The 26,250-nt window shown below is 43.7% G+C and overlaps 1 protein-coding gene across 14 annotated transcripts in view; it reads left to right on the top strand.

Annotated features, from left to right (window-relative positions):
- The window catches only part of NHEJ1 (non-homologous end joining factor 1), a 1,170,625-nt gene that overhangs the window by 87,791 nt on the left and 1,056,584 nt on the right, over nt 1-26,250 (top strand). For all 14 annotated transcript variants that reach the window (XM_085650083.1, XM_085650079.1, XM_085650082.1 and 11 more), the window contains one exon: nt 6,586-6,770. In XM_085650083.1, coding sequence (XP_085506209.1) covers nt 6,591-6,770 — 180 coding nt within the window. In that variant the 5' untranslated portion in view covers nt 6,586-6,590. The remainder of the gene's footprint in view (nt 1-6,585; nt 6,771-26,250) is intronic.

Here is a 26,250-nt window from a genome sequence, read left to right as displayed (position 1 = left end):
CTCTCTCAGATGATGGGTATGCGTAGTAGGGTGTTTGGATGAGCCTTAACTCTGCTCACAACTCTTCTCACACCAGTGAGCATAGTCTAATAAACACCATTTCCAGTAAGACTCCTACATACTGTAACAAGTGCGTATAGCAGAGTGTATTCAAACATCACCTACTCTCTTATTTTTCATGAACCAGCGACAGTCACGCTAGATCGTAACATTAAAAAAATATATTTAACCTTCTAATCAGCTCAGTACTTACCTTTCACACACTTTCTCTCAAAAACAAGGACCACAATATGCATTCCTACTAACAGAGTATACTGATGACTCATCTACTTTTTATTATTCACGATCCCATGAGGGTTCCCTTAGATCATTCAAAATATTTAAAAACAATATAAATGTATTATCTTGACAGTAGTTATCCCTTAGACACCTCCTCTCTAAATGTAGGGGGGAGCATGCCTTTCCTCTGCCCCTTATATAGCTTTTTACTTGATTTCCACAACACCTCCAATTATTCACAGTAAATGGTAATGGCAGCCTTTTTTCATTTCTAAAATTCCGCCAGCCAGCCTATGGGAGCGCTCACTCTTGCGAGACCCGTGGGAGCCTCTTGCTCCTGCGAGAGCCTGAAGGCTGACAAAATTGGCCACTCGACTAATCAAAGGCCTCCATCTTTTATTTTGCGTTCTTGCAGGACGCCCTCAGGACTCTTGCGAGCCCAACTGCTCAAATATACAATTATTGTTCACCCTTAATATCTCAAAATATGATTTACACCAAATCACAAAAAGAACAATCTTTGGACTAAGATATAGCTTCCTGACAAATTTGTTGTAATTCCGTTCAGTAGTTATTGCTATAACCTATCTTAAAGAAGTCTATAGAAAATGCATAGGGATATTACCTTTTGGGAGCCCCTTTTTCTCTCTGCGAGGCTGGATATATCTCCACAAAACTTTCCAGGTAGGAGCTGAGGCAGATTGCCTTTTGTTTCGAAAAGTTTTGTGAAGATTTGTCAGACGAGGTCAAAGTTACTAGTAAACCAAAAAACTCTCCCTTCTATGGAAAAGCAGACCAAACTATAACCGTCCGCTATAATGGTGAAAGGGGTACAGTTTGGGAGATAAGTGGTAAGGTAAAGTTTGGTGGGTGCTAGAGAGAGAACTAGCATGTTACAAGGCCACAGCAGAATAAGGGGCTTGACGAGAGGCATATAATGGACACTCTTTGGGAATACATTCAAAGTACTTTGACTTTTGTCTTTGAATCTCATACAGTTATGAAGACTTCTAACATCAGCGGTACATTGTTCAATTCTGTTTTTTCCTCATTTGCGTTTTTTATATTTTATTGCTTTCTTTTGCCATCATAAATTAATGACTGCAAGTAAAGATGGTGGAGAAAAATATAGAAGTAGATGAGCAAATCACCTTTGTCATCGGACAACCTGAGGTCTCTTTATTGGATGCATTACTAACGCCTGGCATGGCTTCTGGACTCAATAAACTGTACACAGGTGATTCGAGGCAACCTGAGACGGCACTCTGTGAGGTACATACACATGATCTGAAACGCATCTAGAAGCACTTCTCTCTGTACCTATTGAATTTATTGGACCTTAGAATTACAGTTTACCTGCTTAAAACACACTTTCCATACACACCCATAAATACAGCTACAACCTACTTTTGAGCATTAGGAATTCCAAAGGTGCAGTGTGTTGCAAGTTTAGGTTTGGTGTAGTTTACTTTCTTTTCCCAGACTTCTTCTCATAAAATGTTGATAAACTGCTGATTTGTTCCTTCTTTTTGATCTCTGTTGCTTTTTTGCAGCTAGACTGTTTCATAATATTCTCTTTATGTAAGGAATGGCATGGAAATATTATGGGGCAGGAAGGGTCTGGGGAACACATTACATCTCCATTTTGACAAGCTGTGCAGTTCTTCTGAATAAAAAGGGATGCCCACCAGAGAGGAAGTCTTCCTCAGGTTCTAGAAGGAGTTATGCCCAGAGTACAGTGGAGCCAGGATTTGAACTTGTGTGTAGCTCACTACGAATTCCGGATCACAAACCTGAATGTTGGACTTGGGTGCAAAGAAGCATTTGCTCAACAAACGATTGATCCTGGTGTTTATTGATAGTTTTGTTGTCCTCTTAGTTTTTTCTTGAATGTAGTCAATGCCATCTTTGTCTTCAGGCTGTTTTCCATGGTTTTAATCTCGACCAGAAGTTTGTCAGAAAGACTCTTCTGTCTGGATAATCAAGACTAGCCAGTCCCTTGTGCATTTCCATGCTATGAGCGACCAGCTATGTCTACATTCCTCATCGTTTTAGAAGATTTGTAGAGCATTTGACACTTTTAGCCCATTTTGGGCTATGTTGCACTGAAGGTACTCGGTCATGATTGTCCTATGAAGTTGTGTTTTTAACTGTGTCCATTTAAATTCTGTGAGCTCCCAGTTGCTAATATTTGTGTGGGTGAGGGATAGGGAGGTGTCTGCGATCAGGGGTGGTGCTGACAAAATAGACAATATCACGTCGTCATCAAAAGTGAGACCTTATGCCATCCCTAAAACTTTTAGGTGGCGGTAGACCGGTTCTTTGATACCTGGTTCTGAGTCTCTTTTCTTTTATGTATGTTTGCTTGCTGCTCCTGGGCTGTGGAAGCCCCTGTATACTTTTATCACAATGCAGAGAGCGAGAGACAATTAGACCATTTGCACTCTCCCAGCATCAACAGTTACACACAAAAAGCAACTGGAATGTTGCCTAAGGCCCTTACCTGTCTTGCTTTTCTGTTCTTTAGGATTTTCTGAAGACCAAATATTTTATGAGAGAGGTTAAGAGTAAACTTAAAGCATTGTGTTTAGTAAAATGCATGTTATTGATTTTTTTTTTAACCAGGTTATTTGCAGACCATAGCCCATACTCGATCTAGATCCTAAATATGTGGGGGCATCTCCCTTAATTAGAATAAGTGATGATAGTGTTATCAATGTGAAAAAGTAATCCCAACTTGCCCCCCTCCGGATAGACCAATAGTCTCAGGCATTGGATCCATCCTGGAGCCCCTGTTGAAATTCACAGATTACTTCCCATGACCCCTGGTGAACAAAATGCCCTCCTACATAAAAGACACATAAGATGTCATGTCGATGTTACAGGACCTCACCTTTGACCCCGAAATAGACCTCTTTGTCACCTTTGACATAGATGCCCTCTATATGAGTATACCCCAAGAGGTATCCCCTAGGCCCTACTCATTAAAACTGAGTGGAATTCAAGTACCCCAAAGAGCTTTGTTTTCGACTGTGCCCATATGGCGTTAACAAGGAATTATTTCTAATTTGAGGAGTATTTCTACCTACAGACACGCAGGACAACTGTGGGCAGCATATTTGCCCTAAGCATTGCCTGTCTGTATGTCCACAATTTTGAACAAAGGAATATATATACCAGCAAAATTCCCTTCACTAAAAGCATCCAACTGTGGAAAAGGTTTATACACCATGTACTTGTCATCTGGCGAGGTACAGAGACAAAGGCCCATGGGTTTATGGAATGGCTCAAAACAAGAGATACTTTCTTAAGGTTCACCATTACTGCAAGCAAGGAATCAATCACCTTCCTGGACCTCAAAATTTGGTCAGAAAACAACCAATTAAGAAATTAGGTTTTCTACAAACATACAGATGTAAACCATCGACTCCGATACAACAGTTTCCATCCGAAAGCCCTCGGGGACAACTTACCAGTTGGCCAATTTCTTAGACTCCGGAGAATCTACATGGAAAATTCCACCTATGACGACCACACAGCCTTACTTGACTTGAAGATAAACTATATCCAAAATACTTGATCAAAAGAGCTAGAAACAATCAGAAACTCTCTCTTGGAGACACATGAAAAACCTCAGAATGACGAACTAGTGTGTGTGTCACCACATACGAGACACATTCCAATGCAACGAAAAAGATAGTTTTATGACACTGGAAAACTTTAACATCAGCCTCAATTGAATTTTGAGACCAATGTTTGCGTTCATGAGAGAAAAAGCGCTTAAAGACTTACTGGTACATACGAAGCCCAAACAGAAGGAGAACTCAACACGTACACTCCAAGGCAGCGATGTGGAATCTACCCGAGGTGGTTGAGCACCATCCCTGCGGCCAGTGCAATCTCTGCCCACTTAGAAAAGCTACGAAAGACCTAGACCTGGGACTAGGCACCCCCAGGTCCTCAAGAAACTATCCAACTGCAACAACACTAATGTGGTACACATAATTATATGCAAATACGGCTTGAAGTATGTAGGCATGACCACAAGAAAAGTTCGATTGCGCATCAATGACCACAGAGGCAACTTCTGGTGTAAAAACAAAACAACAACAAAAAAAAACACGAAGATGATGCGTCACTTTCTGTCCAGAGGCCACACGCAGATTACTTTTCTTAGTTTATAGTTGAGAAACTGCCACCTTCAGCAAGTGAGAAACAACTACTAATGAACGAACAAAGATGGATTTACAGGCTATCCAGTACGACACAAGGACTGAATGAGGAAATACAATAGATGTGACTATCTTGAACAGAAGATGATCAAACCTATAACGATGGGTTCCTTATGGGAATATTAAGCAATCATAAGGAAAATAATAAAATTATAATCTTCCAATTAAATAACAATATATGCATATAAAACGTGTAAAATTAACTAACTTATTAATGCAAGACCCATACCAGCCGGAGCACTAGCGTTTAGAAAAACAGTGAAGATCTAACACACATTGACCCAAGAACCTTTCTATCCTCCACGAAAATACTTTGCCAAAAGCAACTTCTACGACAGAATGAAGGCAGTCACCACCTGCCTCCAGCTAACCTTTTTGTATGCTACTCTTTAGCATCATCTCTGGTCCTCTTTGAAGAGCAGGTATTAACAGGAAGGGTTGTAAGATAAATCTTGATGTATTGTGATTATGAATTTTACTGTGATGGCACAATGCACTTTAGAAAGCTTTATGCAATGCTGGAAAGCTTTATATGTAATACTAATAATGTTTCATTTTACGTTTTATACAAATGGTCTTATTTTGCTTTTTAGCTAAAATATTATGTATAACGTAGTTTGTATTTTATGCACTTTATATGCAATTGATATATAGCGAAATAAAGAGGAAAAAAAGGAGCACACCTCAGACGCAAACTATCTCTGCACTATAAATCCCTAAAAGCATCCTACCTGTCTATATTAGAAGGATTGTTTTCTGTATTAAGGGTAACAAATTGTATGATTAGAGTTTAATAAATGATTTTTGTGGTCATCTATTGAGATGACTATCAACATTCATTGGTGTTCTACTTAATGGAGGGGTGCACTGGGTGTGACCCACCAACCCACAGATCCCAACCCTTGTCTCAAATCAGTTTCTAGTGGACATACATGCGTGATTGTCATGTGTGATGAGGCAGAAAAAGTAAACCTCACCAAAGACTTTATGCTTGAGAATTCAGCACAGGGGCGCATGCTCCAGAGTGGTGCAGCGGACAGTACCATCTCAACCAATAACAAAACAGATGCATTGTACAGATGTGTGAGGCTTCAACAGCACCTTGGGATTCATCATCCGCCTTCATCTGAATGTGGGTGCCGAAGTCCTTCGGATGCGAGGTGCGGTGATGGAGAAATAAATGCTTAAAAAAGGTGAATCGGCAACCAAAATAAATTTCAACAATGGTTTCAAAATGTGGTTAAGCAGCCTTAATGTTATTTACTTTTAAAAGATAAGGGCAGCCTGGCATCTTTTGGAAACACTCGGTATGTTTTCTTAAATAAGTATTGCTGGTTCTGAGCAACATTGTTTTATTTCCTAGATCTTTATCATTGGAGAGAGGTGTGAGGTTTTTTTCCCTTCCTCATTCTTTTCCCTTTTGTTATGTGTGTGCCTTTTGTATTTTGAGTAGTTGGTGTCCTTTAAAAGGAAATCTGTTCTAATTTAAATAATTTGGTGTACTATCGGCATATAAATATTATAGAAATAGAAAATACAACTTTATTTAAAAGTTTCAATGAAACTAGTTATCTTTATTTTCATTTACTTAAAAGCAACAGTCAGATTTTCATTGCTTTATTTACAAGAAAAAAAGTAATATTCCTAAAACAATCGTGAAGATGAAATTGTTCTACTGACCAGGCAAGTGACACTCTGAATGCATCAAAAGAACTCCGGACTAAAGGAACGTTTACACCATATGATCAATGAATCTGGTTAAGTTGTGTTATTTGCATAAGTGAACGTAGTAATAAGGTTCAGGTGCTATTGAAACAAATGACGGCTAAAAGTATTGTGCCGATTGGTATTTCAAAGCATAGATTTCCAGCTTTGCATGGAAACTGTGTGCGCATTTCATATGAAATGATTTGTTTTGAGCTGTTGTTTTGAGTCATTTTTAAAAAAATCTGATTCCACATGTGAGGGTGTGCCCAGTGCCTCCTGGCCTTGGTTGTGGGGGTGGCGGCTTGCTGTAACTGTATTCATCTGGCAATTCCTACCTCCTAACCCTGCATGTGTTCTATTTTTGCAGGACAGATGATGCAGGATCTGGATTCATGTCTTCTCCCAGAGCCCTGGAAGCCGGTCTCTTTCGGCAGCTCTCGCTTCATGGCCAAGGTCTGCTTCACAGATACTGGCTACGCTCTGCTCGTCTCTGACCTCAGCGGGGTGTGGTACGAGGAAGCAGATGCTCTGGTGGTCCAGGAACGATCCAAGGTGAGAAGAACGTTTATTGTATGTGCAGAAAGAATCCTGTATAGAATGCCCAGATACAAACCATAATCAGACTGGTATATGATGAGAATGTTTGATTTTGCAGCAGGTGTGCAATTTTTTCAATCTACGCCATGTTTGATCTGCAGTAATGCAGCCATCCTTGTATAATTACATGAAATAAGCACTCTTGATCCTGCCGTGGTTATGCACACGTTGCTGTGGAAGAAGGAATCTATGTATTTTATTTTCTGAAGGAGTAGGCCCATATATAACTTATATTTGTTTGTCCCTTTGCCCTGTGAAAGATTTAAGGCAACCTATAAAGATATGTTTAAGCTTCCCCTCCGTTTTAAACAAAACTAGGTCTCGGAGAGTCCACGCGTGAGGCTGTTGAGACCAAAGAGCAGACCTCCTTAAGGCATTGGTTCCCACATCTCCTTTTTAGGATCGGTGATCCAGGATCCACGGCCAGGTGTTAGGGAGTCCTCTATATCCAAAACTACTCTTAAGACTATGACCTCAAGTGGAGCACGCTTCTCATTTCATTTCACTAAATGTGTCTGCATCAACATTTCTGAAACATTCCCTAAATAAACCTCTGAATTGTTGTTCTAAAATACACTTTAAAGCATGACTATTTCTCTAATTGGACAAAGGCCATGGATGTGTATCAGCAACTGTTTCATTTCTAGCTTTAGGCTGAGGCAATGTGTGCCTGTTTATTGACTATGCAGCATAATATTTTGCCCCAAAATATTTTTTACCAGTGACCCCACGTAGTATCTTAGGCCGATGCGGGGTTAACAGCAAACCTAGGTTGAGAGTATGGATGTGAGTATCGGCAGCGTAAACCGATATAAACCTAATGAGATCTTCGTCTGAAAACTTCTGTACCCACAAGCATGTATACACACTGGAAGAAAATCTACTGAAAATATACATATTTATGGTATATGTGTATGTGGGATTAGCGTGTCTGGAGCCTTAGCCTTCCAGTGCCAGGGGTTGACTTAGTGATAGTTTAAGTTTGTGGATGGAAAGGCTAACCTTGTTTGTTGGCTGAAGAATGATTGCACCAAGGAGTTAGAAGGTTGAGAGACTCAATATAAGGACTGGGTGGTTTGGTGAGGCAAGCAGATTTGAACTGCCAGATCGAAGGTCATAGTGGGAAAGGGTGGTAGTTCATTGCCAATCTTTTAGGTAGCCTTACATACCGGTATTAGTAGATTATCGAGTGTCTGTTTTTTGCCGAGACTGCCGGCCAGGTGGCTTTAGCTGAGTGTGCCTGGGGTATTGTTCAGTCTTCAAGTGGTAACGTTCAGGATCTTGTCTAGTGAGAAAAATTAATAATGATTGTGACACACAAACAGGCTGTTGGAATAATCTAGTTTACTGTTGAATAGGAATGTTATCAGTCCTTTAGTGGGTGAAATAGAATTAATGGGCAGATCTTTTGTATATAGATTTCTTTGCACCTAGGTGTGATATAGGTGTTTCTGATAAAACTAATCTCATAGTGCAGCTAGAATCTTGTCTTATTAAGTTTAGGATTTGTAAAGCACACTGATGCCCAGACTGGGTGTGCTGGCTCTGGAAAAAACAGGAGGACTGACGTAAGGAAGCGGGATTACATTTTCAATTAAAAAGCCACAGTTGCAGATGTTTCTTCAACTGAATATATGAGGTGATGGGTCTCAGGTGAGCTGGGAATAAGTTCCAATGCTTGGCTGGCAGAAAGAAATAATGAATGATCTCCACCCTGGGAGAGGTGAAAATCTGGGATCTGAAGCTAATTGACATTTGAGGACCATAGGGTTTGTACTGGAAAGTAATGAACAATTCTTTTTGCATGATAAATAAAGGCCCAGAATAAAAGTGAGGTCTATGAACTGTGCGTCCAGTGTCAAAGAGTTCTTTTCCTGATTGGTAGCCATTGAAGGGAAGGCAAACGTTCATAGACAAGCTGTCTTTGACGCATGCCAAGAATGAGGCGGCAGCTGAATTGTGAACCACCTGCAGATGAGAGATAAAATATTGGCGAAGGCCTGTCCATACCATGCAGTTAGGAAAGGAGCAGTCTAATGCTTAATGCACTGTGGAATAGTTTGTTTTGTAAGGTGGTATTTAAATTGAAGAGCAATCAATCATGTACAGATAACCGAAGACTTTGCATCTCCTGAGCATGAAGCACATGAGGTAGCTTAAGGGACAAATGTTATTTTCTTTAACAAGGTTATTGTTTTCACAGATGCCAGCAAACAATTGTTGTGCTGCGCAGTGCCAGACTGTTGTGTTATTACCCGCTTTTGGAATCTTCTTGTTGAAAGACATCTATGTGTTCGGTAATGGAATGTATTTGTTTAAACTGAGTGTTTCTTCCTGCTGAACCTGAAGTACAGTTGTGGAGCACCAGGGCTGCAAAAAAGATTGCTTATCTTCACTTCTCCGTCCTGGCTTCTATACAAATTTGGCGACATAGATTGGATTTCTGCAGCCCTGTACTGAGGTGAACACAGGCTGGAACATGTTGGCTGGCATACTTCGCTTGGTGATTTATTTTGCAGAGTCTGGAATCTGTCTTGGCATTCTGTTAGTTTGTGGCAATCTTGTGCTGACGTTACCCAGATCTTCAATTTGATTGTTTTGTATTTGATGTCAGACCTCGAAAAAGCCTAAAAATGTTACTAGACCAGCAGGTTTAGTGACTTGAATAATCTACTCGACCTAATTATAATGCTCTTGACACATAAAGTGGTTTCAAATTGTGTGATCCTAGGCAAGTATTTTAATTCACTGAGACGCCATTTGCTTCTTTATCACATGGGATTACCTTCAAATATGCGAGTTCGTATTGTCTGCTGTACAGAAAACTCTTGTTTAGTTTAATAGTCTAAACCTCGGCTCCATATATAATACAAATCTAGCCACATTTATAGGATACACATGACCACTGACTTGCCTCAGTTAATTAACCGCATTGTCATCAGTGCAGGGGCAGGAATGTTTCTGAACTCGTGTTTAAAAACTGTCACTTTTAATAAATACATAACTAAAGCATAAAGTATCAGTGCACAGTCAGTTGCAATCAGCAGAGTTTACATTGAAATGCACACAAGCATGGTTTAAAAGCTATGTAGTGTACAATGTCTGAAATCGAATTTCTGTAAAGTGTTGATGTGTTTTGCTCCTATGTAAACTTTGTTTGCATCACACTTCTGAATTACAAAATTGAGTTATTTCATAATTCCTGATATATTTTAAAATAATTGTACTTTTTGTTTGCAAGCTGTTTAAATGTCATGTTAGAAACAAAACTAACAAATGTTCAGCCTTTTGTTTTACAATTGTCAGATAACTCACTTGACAAAAGGCACTAACTATAATAAGAGAAATGTAGGAGAGTGGCATCGACTGCATAGTTGCCCCCAACTTTTTGCTGATGTTTTGACTGTTTTATGACACTAGCCAGGCTGTGGCCCTGCTATCCAGGACCCCAGCCTATCTGCTTCTTCTCTAAACTGATGTGAGTACCCTAGGTACCTTCCAAATTGGATACTGAGGACACCCTATCAGCCCCTTGTAGATGGTACCCAGGGCATGGGTCCCTCACAGGCCTACCAGGGACTGCAGCACTTATTGTGCCACCCCTGGGACAGCCATACCAAATGACACCACCAGACCACTACTGTATTCTGGGTAAGGTGGTGCTTGCACTCCTTACAGGGATATAGGTATCCTGTATCCCACTTAACACAACACATATATCCTCATAGGTCACCCCTAAAGCAGGCCTTGCTAACCCTACAAGGCAGGGTGCTGAGATATGTGTGAGGAGGGACCCCTACCTGAGTAGGGCCCCTCTGCAACCTTCGTAAAATCATTGCTGGGTTGTTTGTAGTGTAGCCATACCATATACTCTTAACCGCATTATAAGGCTATCGCAATAGCGTGATAACGGCTACACAGAACCATATCGTGTTTGGTGTCAAACATGTAGGAATCATACCCCCAATTCAGCCATGGGACTGAGGCCATGATTCCCCCCTGCTATGTGGATTGGAACTGGGTGGGTGCACCATAAGGATGCCTTTCAGAGTTGCACGTAGGCTTCCCCAGTGCCTACATTCTGCATACACCGCCTGGAACCGGTTCAGGGGCATCCTGCCCCTCGCCCAGGCGGGAAACACACAAAGGGGAGAGGGTGTAGCCACCCTTTTCCCGCCTGACCTCTCATTGCTGGGCTCTGATCTGGACACTCCCCTAATCTTTGGATGAAGGTGAATACTGGGTCCCCAGAGCCTCAGATTATTCTTGAACTTCACAGTCTTGACCTTCGACTTGCTGCCGCACAGCTAAAGGAAGAAATCTCCCTTGGGGTAAAGGAGTTACCCCCCTGCTTGGCAGGCACCTGAAACACTGCAAGTGACCCGGTTGGAACCTCGCTGCTCCTTCGGACAACGACCACTCTTTCCTACCTTGAGGTGGGTTTCCAAGCATCCTAGAGGCCAGTGAGTGTGCACAGCAAAGCTCAGCACCGTGGACCCCGTGGGTGCCGAGATCCCCAATACCCCAGAACACCGGCCACCTCTTGCATAGCACACGACCCTGACCAGTAGCTAAGTTGTGCTTTGGCCCATTATTGAGCCAACCTCTCAGCATCACCGGTGCCAGAGATCGACGCCCTAGCCCGCTCCGGCGACCCGTGGGCGCATCTTTACGCACGCCAAATTGCTGCCTCCCGCGGTCCCTTGTCTCTCGACTTGTGGGCCCTAGCGGAGGTCAATCTTCGATTCCAAGAGTTCCCCTAGTTGCTCCAGGCCTGCTCTTCAGTCTCCTCGCTGGAGACCTCGCTCCGACCTCGTGGGTCTGCACCAGTAGCTGTTTTGTGTTTCTTGCGTGGGTTGCGGTTGCCAAGGCTTAGTGGATCCAATCTGGACACTAACACCGCAGCGACCCTCATCCTTCGTGGGACAGTCGCCCTCCAGAAGCTGGCCTTCCTTGACGCCTCCTGGACCCCGTTGCTGACGATCCAAGCTACACCTCTTCCACCTGGAAGCACCTGACATTGAAGGGCTCCTTCTCTTGAGCCCCCTGGTCACTGTGCCGTGACCCAGACTCTGTCCCCTCTGCTTTCAGGTCCTTCTCAACAAGATCTACATTTTCATTCTTCACGAAAACGACAACGCTTTTGGCTAGCAGCAGTTCTTCACGTTTTGCCATGGAAAATCAGCCCGCGACCCGACATCGAAAAAGACCTATGCACCCGGCTTCCCTGGAGCAGGTAACAGTGGTACCTCGGTACTCTCGTGGGTGTGGGCCCTTCAAACGCTTAACTCCTAAAGTATTGAACTTGAACTCCTGCTAGAAGTGTTTTTAAACTTGTAAATTTCAACCGCGACATTCTCCATAGGCTTTAATAGAGATCCCAACAGTAGCTTTAGCCACTGCACGTGTCTCCCGTGGGTCCCCTTCCTCACTACCTTGGGTGGTTTCACAAGGGGCCAGCGACCCTAAATGCCCTAGGCATTGTCTGTAGAATTGTCGTGGTTCTTATACCACTTTTTAGGTCTCGGCTAGCGAAGGCTGCGCTTGCGCAGTCTCGCTCGCGAGAGATAATGACTTGGAGTAGAGGGGCTTGAACCCGCCCCTCTTCTCCCCTGTTCTCCATTGGCTGGCCTCTTGAATGCTGGCCAGCCATTGGAGAAGAGGTCAGTCACTCCGAACAGGCCCCGTCCTTTTCGGATTCGGGGGCGTGTTTTTTTTCAACTTTTCTCATTATCTCCTCCAGCCAATGGCAAGAGGAGAGAAAAGCAAAACACGCCCTCGAATCCGGAAACGCCGCTGCCTTTCTCCGAGGCATTTCTGCTTCGCCTCGGAGAAAGGCAGTGGTGTGCTCGCCCTCTCCCCCTGCTCTCGGGCAATCCATGTGCTGCCACACGTCGGACCCTGCGTGCAACCCTGCTCACCTCTGGTGCGGTTCTAATTTATCTAATGTACACGGCAGGATTCGCGAAATGAACATCATTGCATCACTACGGTATTCTAAAAGGAGCGCCCTCGTGAATAATGCCCGTTTGCCCAATTAGTTGAGTTGCTGCTTCGTGGCACAAAGAGGACGCACATTATTGTTGTCTTGCCAACATGTGACAACTCCAATCAGGGAAATGTCTAGGACTGTGCACACCAGGAGAGGCTTCGACGCGCTGACTGAAATCTCTCATTATCCTCAAAAAAATTGAAGGCATTTGACGATAAAAAATAGGCACGTTCGCGATTTCCTCATAAATATTTTCTTGTTTTGAATATTGACGAGCCAGGTGTGGTGTGTCGAAGGTTTCTTTTGCAATATGAGATATTTAAACAGTAGAGGCGTGATCAGCTGATTAAAGTTTCTATCAAACTTTGAGCAAGCAAACAATTGTGCGTGTTCAAGGAGCGTGGACGCTGGAAGACCTGGCGAGGATTGCAGGACTGGAGCGAGGTGTCCTATTGTTTATGAGGCTGTAATGTGGCAACAGCCCGAGATCGGGATAGGTCACGTGTCTATCTCTGTGCTTTTGTGTCAATGCACGGTAGTCTGTAGGAGTGATTCCTTTTAGACGCATTCTAGGAGTATATTTTTTTATAAGAGTACCGTTTGTGGTATATGTGTTTCAGATTTCTAGCCGGGGCCATTGATATAAAGTGGATTTGCCGCATCAATCTTGTCGGCATTATATAGCAGAAGGCGGCACATTCTGTGTCAATATAATCTCGCTTTGTTGTCTTTGTGACAAACCGTAGTATTGTCTAGGCAGAAGTTTCACCTCATTGCTATACATTCGGCTTATAGTTTTGCCAATCAGCTACTAGGAGGTGACCAGTTAACCTTGTAAGTGGCATCTTGGGTTTCAGTAACTTTTAAATCGATTGAGATAGAAACCATGTTTATCGAAACTGCTGATTGTACAGCAGAATGTGAATTATGTCGCAGGTATGGCAAATCCATAATGATGTAGAGAACGCCGCATTTACATTACCGCATAATTACTACAACCCTGACAATGGCTGCTGATATCAAATGGAGTCTGTTTCGTTATATAGCAAAGTGGTGCCTGTTTTCCTAAACAGTGAAATGTCCCGCTCCCCTTTTAGTAAATGTGCAATTAATGTGCAGCGCCCAATGGCGGCATTTTGCAATATCTAAGCGCTAACAGTTTTGCCAGATAAGGAAACTAGGCACAGAAAATAAAGTGATCTGTCCAGCATCACATAATATATTGGGAAGGGGGGGGGGGGGGGGGGGGTAGGACGGTGCTCTTTCAGTCCTATCGTAATATGTGAATATTACATATTATTTGTAATTTATGTGCGACTTGACTAGTTTCAGCATCATGCCGATTGTGTGTAGCGGTCAATTCCTTCGCTGCTTCTAAGCACTGTTGTTATTACTACCCAGTGTCTTAGTACTCAGTATGTCGACCTTTGAAGGCCGAAAGGGTTGGTTTGACCCCGTGCGCCGCAACACCAGCTGTAATCAGTGACCCCTTAAGAGACATTGACAGATGGAAAGCTTCACCACAAAGGGCCTCCGCTTTTAAGATACTATAGCCGTCAGATCACACGCCTAGGGAACTAGCAGAGGGGGGGGGCATCTGTACTTTCTGCTGGTCTCTTGGGGCTCTGCGCATCAATCTGATGTGAACACACGACAGGCTGAAAAATACAATCTGAAACGGCGACGCACTGTATTTGAGCGCGCCTTTTTGTTGTCCTTCACAGCGCCGGGGCTAGAGAATGAGCAAGTGGCAGATGTATGAGGGGGGGGGGGCAGCATGGGGCGAGTGCAGATTGGGAGGGCCGGAGAAAGAACTCGGAGAGCAGCGTAACGAGATGGTGAGGGCATGGCCCCAGCGAAGCCCTGAAGTGGATACATATTTAAGTGCCATAGGGCAGGAATTTAGGGTGGGCCAGGTCCTGCCGGTGTCTAAAAAGTGGGTGCCCAGACGAGTCCCTATCGGGATCTCCGTTTTCGCTTCGCCCTCACCGACAAAAATAAATCTTAATTCTTCAGCAGTGCCTGCCTTAGATGTAACTTCAAAGAGACTCGTTTTAGTTGTTTCGGGCTCATAATTTCAGAACTGACGCCGTTTCAATATTCTATACAACAAAGCCATAGATGTTGCTTATTCGTCTTATGCAACTAACAACCATTGACAAAGCCAATAGTCCTGGCTTGTCCTGGCAAAATTCCGGTCCAGTGGCACATTATGCTGAACACAGATTTTCAGTTTACGTGTTTTAAGCTACGCCTTTAATTACATCGGCCACGCCCCTCTGAGAGGCCCCCCCCCCCCGTGTTTTCATCCCACTTAATGCCTGACAGCGGAGGCAACTTTATCGTGTTCCCCAAAAACATCGATTCTGCAGACCACCCGCGCCATTCAGCACCTCCCCCAACAAAAACACATTTTCCTTAGCACTCTGACGGCGCATACAGTGCTACTGAAAGAATAGTAATAATTAAACAGAATGCAAAGGAAGATAACATCTCCTTGTAAGCGTTCCCTCAAAATAGTCCAGTCTGTTAGATATGTAACGCGAAGGGCTACATGCAGGGTTTACTACACGTGTTACTTTACAAAACGAGCATTTACAATGCAACGGTCTCGGCATTGTTAAAGTTAGAGCTATTGGCATTGCTCATGACAATGCCGTTTCTTTAAATGTTTTAAAAACACAAACATAAACAAAAATAATGTCCTGAGCAATGCCAATAGCTCTAACTTTACCAATGCCGAGACCATTGCATTGTAAATGCTTGTTTGACCCATATATTCGTGCATCCGTGCTGACACTTTTTATTATTATGAAGTATTGAGACGTCCACACACACTGCTGAAGAGTAATGCTTTCATTTCCTGCTGCATGTTTTTTTTAACCCAGAATCAAAGCACACAGAGTGCCCTCCTCGATCCATTAGGCACAGTCTCACTTTGAGGTCTGAACACATAAAGTGCAGTGTGTGCTTCCTCGATGGGCTCTTTACCTCACCTTTGTTCATTCCTCTCTCTTTCTTCCTCTAGAGGTCACCTCTCTCTTTTCCTTCTTTGTCTTACCTCTCTCTTTCTTTCTCTAGATATCACCCTGTCTCACAGCTGCTCTCTCTGCCTCACAACTCTTTACTGCACCACCCTACCTCATTTCTCTCTTTTCTGTCTCCCTCATGATGTCATCCCTCTGCCCCACCTGTCTCTTACATTAAAGAGCATTTCCGTCTCCCTCATCAATTCACCACCGTGCCTTTCCACCTTTCCCCTATTTTCTCCTATTTTCCTCTTTTCCCTCTTCTGCATTACTCCTCCGTGCACCACTTTTTCTCTACCTCTACCTCTTTTTTCTTGTTCACTCCTCTTTCTCTCATTTATCTCCAACTCTTTCTGTTTCAACTCACCTTCTCTCCCTCGCCTCTCTGTCTCTACCTTTCTCTCTATGTGTCTCTCTCCTTCGCCTCTCTTTCTACCTCACAACTCTCTTCCGCCGTCTCTTGCTACTTCTGCCTCTACACTGCATCTCTTTTCGCTCTACACTTCGTCTCTCTTTCTACTTCCCACCGCTCTCTCTACATTTCTCTTGGGCTCACTATTCTCGTTATCAGCACTGCCTTTGCATGCCTCTTCTCATGTTCATCTTTGTCTACCTCACCACTGTTTCTCTACTTTGCACCACTTTCTCTCAACCTCACCTCTTTACCTACTGACCTTAGCCTTTTTCTGCCTCGACCTCGTGGTGAGTCCTCTCTTTCTTCCTTACCTCTCTATCTCACCCCTCGGTGCACCCTACCCCACTCCCTCTCTCTACATTTCCTTCTCCTTGTCTCTAGCCCGTTTTACTACTCTACGTCATCGTAAACCCACTCCTATTCCTCTATCCCTACCTACCTCTTTCTTCCTCTCTGTTTCTACATCTCTGTGTTTAGGTCTCGCCTGACCCAGCGCATGCGCTGGTCCGGCGAGACTTTTTGAGAGGGCTCCAAAAAGTGCTACCAGGCCAGCGTAGAGCTACAGTGCATGTGCGCGGGCGCGCAAGCTGCTCTTTACCGCGATTACTTTCACTTTGCGGCCTCACAGCCGCTTGGCATAGCCAATAGGTCTCGCTTTTGGGACCTTATAAGTATTTAGTTATGCAACTGTTGCATGGCTAAACACTTATAAGGTCCCAAAGGCGAGACCTATTGGCTATGCAAATGCTTGTTTGATATATGGTTTGGTCCCCTCCTGAGGCCCTATGATTCCAGTGCTATTTATTGTAACTATCAATGCTTGTTTGAATTGTATCTTCACCTCTAGCCTCATAAGAGACTAGTGGGGTTATTCCTAGAATAAATACATGTATTTTATATATATATATATACCTGTGTGGACTACTCTTTCATTTGGTCATTCAAGAGGTTATCTATGGTAAAACATTAAGCTTAACACTCCTTCAAGACTTAGCCTGAAGGCTGCTCTCCACAGCTACCACTAGGATAGCTTTCTTTAAAGGTTTTCTTTCAACCTATCACCTTAAGAGTCGTATTGGACTGGTGCAAGGTGTCCCCTATAACTAGTGGACAGCATATGCCAGGCCAACTTCTCACAAGAAAGAAAAGTAAAAAACATTTTCCAGGAACAGATAAGCATCAATTAGTAAAAAGACAAACTGACATTTGACCTCTGTCCTTGGACAGACAGCAAATGTGTCAAGACGAAAACAAGATTTAAGGGCCTCTTTATTGCTCATTCACTTTCTGAATGAACAGAACACCTGTCCCTTCTAGTTTGAATTAACTCGCCAGCAAGGTCAAGTAAATGCTAAAAATAGCTCGACCTTATAAAATCTCACTCGACATTGCGAGTGGATTTTTCGAGGCCTGAGATTTGCGATACTGGTGAATGAGAGAAATTCGGTACAACAGGAAATCGACATTGCATGTCCACTTGGAAGTGTGCATGGAAGGATCGTAGCATGAGTCCATCCACTCTGGAGGAGCACTTGTGTGTACACATCGTGCTTTTCTAAATCACCTTTTATGACCTCTTGTCTGACGATCCTACTATGTCAGTAAGACTGTGCGGGACTGAGTCCATGTACACTGTCAGGATATGTTGACCTTTGTCCTGGTTTGCTCACAGTGTGCCATCTGGACCTCTAAACCTTACAAGGTAACGGATGGTATGTGCAGCTTCAGAACATGACAACCCTGCATCCGTAAAAGAATTTGAGGAAACAGATTCTACCCTTTCATTAATGACTTGGGCAGGCCCAAAAGGAGACACAAGAAATATTCAAATTTGCATTTCAAGCATTTATTGAAGCAATGAGATTATTGTGTAAAATATGTGCACTGCAATGATTAACAGAAGGAAACAAAACAGAGTAATCGGCACTACGAGAATGGTAAAGAAAATAAACAGTTTAACCATTGTGCTGTTACATTGATTATATGAATACATATAATTAATTGCATCTATACTCCTACCTTGTGTTTCCTATTCTAATATGCATAGGGCTTGTGGATCTCCCAGAATGACCCAGAGTGGTCTAACTCCCCATTACCTGAGTGGTGTGTGTCATTGGGAAGCCTGCCGCTGCCATAGAGCAAACCACCATCCTTCTCAGGATTGTAACAGGATTCATCTGGGCTGGAATTCCGGCATGGGGCGACCTTGACAGTGCCAGCGAAATGTTCCTCTCTCTAAACAAAGGGCTGGTGGCTTTTTTATAATAATTTTCAATTATGTTCTCTATGTCCGAGTTCTAGTCTGGCTGGTATTGCATATTCTACTCTTGCAGAACTGTTGCCGAACTGTCCACAACAAACAACATTTTGCACAGTGAACTTAGTCCTGTTACAGAATGTTCAAGGCCCTTATAATTTGCCTACGAAGAATTGTAAATGTAAGCAAATGCAAGGATATTATGAAATACGGGTGCTCAAGCAAATGTTTGTCAAGTGTCATTGTCTAAAAAAGGTGTCAACAATCAACATGAACATGTAAAATGATGGTATTCAGTGCCCGGGGCCTATGTAACCACATGCCACCCACTCCTGGTTAGTAAGGTGACTAAAAAGCTTCATAAAACGTGTACTAAAACAAGTCAATAAAGCTAAAAAAAAAAGTCTTCAAAGGACAGTGCTCTTTAGTTTTAAAATTAGAATGAAAGCCAAAATGCATTAAAAAAAAAAAAACTACAGTAAAAAGCGCATAAAAGCAATTTTGTAAGTAAAACCTTGCCAAATTAAAATAAACATCTCCTCAAAAATGCCCAATCGTTTAAATACTCTGAGAAGCAGAGGAAACAACATTGTTGTTCCCAGCTGCTGCAGACTGTTTCTATTGGCACCCCTTTCACACGTTCCAATGCACAAACATGGTCAAATCTAGCCCCTTCAGCAGCCACTGAAGATGTGAAAGCCATTCGTGCATCCTCAGAGGATGACCAGGATCTGAAAATCCAAGTGCTTGGGCATCCCAGTAAGGCTCATGATATGTGTTTTGCAGCAGCGGCAATTGCACAGGGTAACTTAGCAGGTGAGTTTTCAACTGACCCACCAGCAGTTCTATGTCTATAGGTTTGACCAGTTGCATCCCAAGGCATATATCCAAGGCACGCTCAAAAGTGCACAGCAAATAGTGGAATGCAGTCTGCACACAATGTAACCAGATAGACGGAAAGGACAAGACAGTTACCATTAAGTTCCTGAATAATGGGTGCGCCAAAATACTGTATCATCCTTTCGCGACACAGTAGCACATTTGGCAGTGCTATCCCTATTTGGTGGCGTGATGGAACATCCATTGCGGAGCAAATAAAAATAAAGCTAGTATCCCAACAATGAGGAACAGGACAAGCAGTAAGCCACCAAAAATGCTTCCATGTATGCACTGTATGAAAGATGGAACCACTTCAAAGACAGCCTGGAAGGTACTAACAAAACTGGAGCCAATAGTTAAAAAAAAAAAAAAAGTGTACTTCTCCCGCAGTATTTGAGGTGTATAAAATGCAGTGCACAAGCTCCCCAAAATGGTATGGGAGATTAGTGCATAGGAACAACTGTTTTTAAGAGGAAGACCTTGCAACTTAAAAATCGAACATTTCCCATTCAGATGTTGAGGCCACTTCCTTCTGAAACAATATGGCTTTCAGTCTGCTTAAACCATCAAAGTTCACACTTGAAATTGAAGGCCCAAATATTGCTTCCCTAAATGTACGGGCAGGTGGAAAAAGCACTTGTGTACAGTAGTTAACGACCCAAGAAACAGTCACCACATAGGGTACTCACGGTTTCATCCTACAACAGCCTTGGTCGTTCAACATCAAATAACTACTATTCGAAAGCAATTTGAATGCCGGACGAATTACACCTGCTTGGGAATAAACTAGAAAAAGCCCAAAGTGTTCTCGCAGTCTGTACTTCTAAGAATAACCTCAGTACCTCCATTTCTACACTTGTAAGTGAAAGGCAGGACCCATGCCTCATGTACAGATCTTCCTCCAAGTGCTTCATATCTGCCTACTTGATAGTGTTGTAAACAGTTCTTAAAGGGAAAGCTTGAGATTGGCAGAGAAATAAACCTATGTATTATTCAATCAGCTGATGTGTGTCCCTGCTACAGTGAATATTAACTTCTCTAGCTGTTCAATGTGTAACATTGTATAGTTGGCGTCTTTTTGTGCCATGGTTTTCTGATCTTTTGTCAAATTATATGGCAAAAAATAGACCTGTAGCATTTAAATGCTTCCATGGAACGCGCCCATTGCACAAGTCTGTAAAGCCCAGTTCCAAAGCATGACAAATGTAAGTTGTGTTTGTCTATGTTGTAAAAGGGCCTTGTCACTCTCTATGGCGTCAATAGCAGATGACACAGTGTTACTTAGAGAAAATATTGGATAATATATTCATACTATTGTTCACTACTCTTAAGGAAACATTCATGACATCCATTATTATGTAATGACCACACTAACCAACCCTCTGGACTGGAATGCCAAGAATTGGGTGTACCATTCTGAAGCAGGTTGTTGAATGTTTCTTCCATGTAATTTGTGAATCGTTGCCAGTTCTCCAGACGTGCAAATTTGGGAATATTTGGTGTGTTTATAGCCTTTATCTTGGCTTAGCCGAGACAAGACTTTCGCTGCAGATTTGTTCAGGAAAATCATTTGTCTTGTTATAAGGCGTGCTCTAAACAAAGCCTCATTTGCCTGAATTTGCCAGTTTATAGTTTTCAAAACAGATTTTAAAACATTCTTTCCAAAAGTCATACCCTTGTATAGACAACTAGCAAATAAAGGCAGTTGAGTAAATTAGCTGTGTGTCAGTCAGCATATTTTTCTTTGCAGGGAAAGGGAGAAGCTTATAGTAGTAAGAGTCAGGATTTACGGGGTTGTGACCAGAAAAATATGTAAACTTCTGTGCTGATGTCTTGGTGCTACCATTGGGAGTGTTGGGCAGTGTTCCCATCGTGTGTAATCAAATACCACACAAGGAGTACTTGCTTTGTGTAAGAAATGGTGTGCATAATGGCGAAAAAACTGAAAATGTCATCATAGTTTGATGTACCACTATCTTCGCTTTCAAATACAGTAAAATACTCTAAATCCTCAAGCATTTGTTTTACTGTACGACTATCCCAATCTTTGGAGATGTTGCCAGGCGTGATGCCATCACTCAAAGAAATGTAAATACATAAGGAATGTGCAATGGTCTCTGTTGGTCAAAATATATCATAGGGTACCTTATTCCAAACAAATCTGTCAATTACTGCAACCGCTAAAATGTTCACAATGGACAGGTCGCTTTGCACTTTGTTTGATGATGAATGAGACTTCAATACTTAGTTTACCATTTCAACAGCAGAGCATTCTGGGAGATAGTGTCCATTCAGAAACAAAAAGAAGACTGCCACAAAACCAGTGAAAAGGAAAATCCATGAAATGTAAATCCAAATCTAAATCCAAGGAGGGACAAAGTATGTCTTTCCGAGCTAAATTATAAATGCACAAGTTCCCCACTGCGGAGTTGGGTCTGAAGAATCTGAAGAAAAGTCATCAATGTAGATAAAATAGCCTGATGCCGTTTGTGCAAACGTAGAGGGCTTGTTAAGCTGTGTAAAACTGGTCGTCAACTCAATTGGTGGTGTATAGTGAACAACTTTGTTGTTTGCTTGGGCTGTGAAAATCTGTGAATTCACACATGTTGATTGTGTTGTATTGGTAGTAGAGAACGGAATGTAATAAAAACTTTAGTGTCGGATGTCCCCTGCCGGGGAGAAGAAACTTTAGCGTTGGTTATAGCTTGTAGCGGGATTTCCTGGAAGATAGTGAGAGAAGACAGGCAACTACCCGGGAGCCCTCTTGGCCTACTATGTATAACCGGCCAGATGGTGTGGTTTGATGAGATCTATAGACCCAAATCTTTTGTGTTTGCTACCAGCAAAGGCCTGTAGAATTACAGTACTAGTACCGTCAACATCCAGGGCTGGCACAGGCGTAGGATGGCCCGAATACCTCCAAATCCTCAATCCTCTCCTGCAGTAGATCACCGATAACTGAATCCATCCAGGAGCTGCTGGTACTGCCTGCACTCTGCCAGTGGCCGACTGTTTCTGTAGCTCGTTGCTTTGCTAGCCTTGGAAGTCATTCAGTTCCTGTAAGACAGCCACTGATACCAAAAGGCATTTCTGCCGCCTCTGTACTAGGACTGTCCAGGTCTGTAACCCACATCTTAACCCCAAACAGGACTTCATAGGGAGTCCGACCACTCCAGGATCTTCTTGGCAGATTGTTAAAGGCTTTCTGTACCATCCATACAGGTGCTGAACCCAACTATGACCTGAACCTAATACCGTACTTGTTAGACTGCTTTTAGTCATGATTTTTCCTCTCCACTACTGCGATTCTCACGGAATGCTATGGCAAGGAATAGTGCACAGTTACACCCAATGATGCCATGGTGGCTTGGTGAGCCCTAGAGGCGAACGCTGGACCCTGGTCCGAATGGAATGCAGCTACTGAACATTTCCCTATAAAGACTTGAAATTTTTTATAACCGTTCGAGTGCCTGCTGGTCGCTTTGGCCATACCCATAGGAATCGAGAGCTGGAAACCACTGCTAACATGATGTATTTAAAAGAGGCAACAGAGTGTTTAGGGACCTACAGTAATCCAAATAAACACAAGCCAGAGGATTGTTTACGATGAAGAGAGGTGTCTGTGATAGGCTTCCTGTAGTGGAAACCTTTATTTGCTGACAAATGTCACATTTAAGGACACAGTCCTTTGTCTGTTTGTATAGTCCTGAGCACCAATACTGTTGCTGTAAAAATTAAATTGTAGCTGATACCCCTGCATGAGCAGATGCTAGACCCTCGTGCTGCTAGAACTAATTCTAACATGTGATCTGAATTTGAAATTACTCTATCCTCCACTCCAGGAAGATGAGCAAACTGAATGTTTTGTGCACTTAGCTGGTAGGAGTATTTTGCTTAAAGTCTTGGTAAGGGGGTGCCACAGCGCGAAGCTGTGACAGCCTTCATAATGTCACCATCTGTCCTCGTACTGGAACGAATTACTGCAGCTACGACAGCAGTTTGCACTGTTGCCTTGGCGGCTTCATCAGCTGAATTCCCTTCAATGTTTATTCCTACACGTTGGTGGCTCAGTGTGCAGGGCTCGAAACATCCACTCGCCCACTTGCATTGTTGAGCAACATTTAGTCAGGACAAGCTATTTTTAGGGACTATTAGCCCTTTCTATCAAGTTGAAAATCCTCTAACTTCAGGTAAGACAAACTGACTTTTGACCTCTATCTCTGAAAGTAGAGCAAATGTGACAAGATAACAAGATTTAAAGGCATCTTTATAGCTCACAAAGCAAAATAATATAAATGCAATTAAATCTTGTTATCTTGTCACATTTGCTGGCTTTCAGAGACAGAGGTCAAAAGTAAGCTTATCTTATTACATTTTTTTTTCTTTCTGTGACTTAAGTTAAAGGATTTTGTAAAGTGAACTGTGTGACAAATGAACTGTTAAATGAAAGGCTGTAAGAAGTTAGGCTTTTTTCTAACACAACACTGAAACAGCTAAGTGAATTGTTAAAAAATTTCAAATATATTTCACTAGGTATAAAGACCAATTTTTGGTAATTCTGTGTTGAAAAATATGTTCGAGGCATATGAGCTGCAGATTGTACACTTAGCATAGGTCGCCATCTGGTGTTGGGCCCGGATGTTTGCAGTTTGTTTTTCTTCTTGGACAGTCTTTGGAAGTCACGAGTTTGGCGACTCCTCCTTCGGTCCGTACTGCGCATGGGCTTCGGCTCCATCCTCAGATTGTTTTTTTCCGCCATCGGGCTCGGATGTGATACTTCGTGCTCCGGCTTCGAACTTCTACGGTTCCAGCCTCGACGGAAAATCCTCGATTCTTCGAGTTCCTTCATCTTCATCTCTCGAAGCGGCACTTTTCTCCATCCCGTACATCGACACCGGCCTTCGGGCCCTCCGCGACTCCGGTCCCAGCCGATGGAAAGGACTCCGTTCAAAAAGTGCCCAAAATGTGGGTCTAAATTTCCCCACACCGACCTCCATCAGGTGTGTAACCTTTGCCTCTCTCCGGAACACGAGGCTAGAGACTGCCCCGCCTGCAAGTCTTTTCGATCGAAGAAGACCATCCGAGATCGAAGAGCTCGACGCACCATGGCGCACTCATCCTCGGCAGCTCCACCGGACATCTTCGGAGACGACGCCAAAGCTTCGGGGCAAACACACACCGAGCAGGAGGAAGACGTCGTCAGCGCTTCCGAGGCCGACGACTCCGACGTGGAGGACGTTACACCAGCGCAGCGGGCCGTGAGTACTATGCCCCCTCCCACCCCCGCGCCGAAAACCAAAGAGACTCAGGTTACTCCCTCGCCTGCCGGCCTGGGCAAAACCAAAACCAAAACTTCGATCACCCCACCTTCGGGCCCGGTGTCGAAGCACCCAAAGTCTCATGGCAGCTCGGGATCGAGCCAGCCGACACCCGGTGCCGAAAAACAGCATCCGGCACCGAGGACTGCAAAATCCAGCTCGACTCCGAAACCACCGGTGCCGAAGCCTGGACACTCGGTGCCGACCAAACACAAACACAAATCTGTCGGCACCGACGCTCCGGCGCCGAAACATCATTCGACGCCGAAACACCCGGAGACCTCAAAAAAGCATGGCGCACACAGACCATCGAAACCCCCGGTTCCGAAATCACCGGTGCCGACAGACGACTCGACACCGTTGACTCTGTTTACACCAGACCCTTTACAAAAGACTTTGTCCAAAGATCCAAAGACTGGGCTTTTGACTTTAACTACCAAGAAAAGACGCCTTGATGCTCCGGCTCCTCCTCCTCCACCCAAAAGGAAGGACTCTGCTACTTCTCCCCTCAGAGTGCCCTCCCCACCACCGCCTCCCCTACCCACACCTCCTCCACCGCCTCCACCTCACAGGTCTCCGCCACCTTTACCTCACTACGATCCGGCCCCATCCCCAGATCCGGATGATGGGGATCCGGACAATTACCCGGCGGACGCCCCAATGGATCCCACTCCACCAGGGACCCCAGATCCATGGGAGGATTACAATAACCCTGATATACCCAATGTACCTCAGGACGACCTATACCCATCAAGGCCGTCTCCTCCAGAGGACTCCTTAGGGTTTCATCATTTAGTGCAGAGAGCAGCACACTACCATGGGGTGGACATGCACAGTGAACCAGTAGAAGAAGACTTCCTACTGGATACATTTGATATACAAGACAAATCTACTTCCATTTTACCCATGCTTAAGGGTGTCACCAAACACGCTACAGAGGTGTTCAAAGACCCTGTCAGAGCCAGAGTACTGAACCCTAGAATAGAGAAGAAGTACAAGGCGGCACCCACAGACCCTGCTTACATCAAGGGCCCTGCTCCCCTAGATTCCCTAGTTGTCTCCACAGCTAGAAAGCGGGCTAACTCCCAATCCTCAGGAGATGCCCCACCGCCAGACAAAGAATCTAAACTTCTGGACGCGTCTGGTAAACGCACCGCCTCCCAAGCTGCAAACATGTGGCGCATTGCAAACACACAAGCACTGCTTGCGCGATATGATAGAGCACACTATGACGAACTAGAGGCTCTTATGCAGCACCTTCCAGAAAAATACAAGCACAAGGCTCATGACCTCATACAGGAGGGTAAACTAATCACAAACGCCTCCATTAAGTGTGCCCTCGATGCAGCCGACACTGCTTCTAGGGCCATAAATACCAGTGTCCTGCTTCGTCGCCACGCCTGGCTCAGGATCTCAGGGTTCAAACCTGAAGTCCAGGCATCCATACTCAATCACCCCTTTGACCAGGAAACACTCTTTGGGCCAAAGGTAGACGAAGCGCTCGAAAAGATGAAGAAAGACACAGACACAGCAAAGTCTATGGGG

Source organism: Triturus cristatus, chromosome 3_2 (assembly GCF_964204655.1).
Source record: "Triturus cristatus chromosome 3_2, aTriCri1.1, whole genome shotgun sequence".
NCBI lineage: Eukaryota > Metazoa > Chordata > Amphibia > Caudata > Salamandridae > Triturus > Triturus cristatus.
This window is presented reverse-complemented; position numbering and strand designations above follow the sequence as displayed.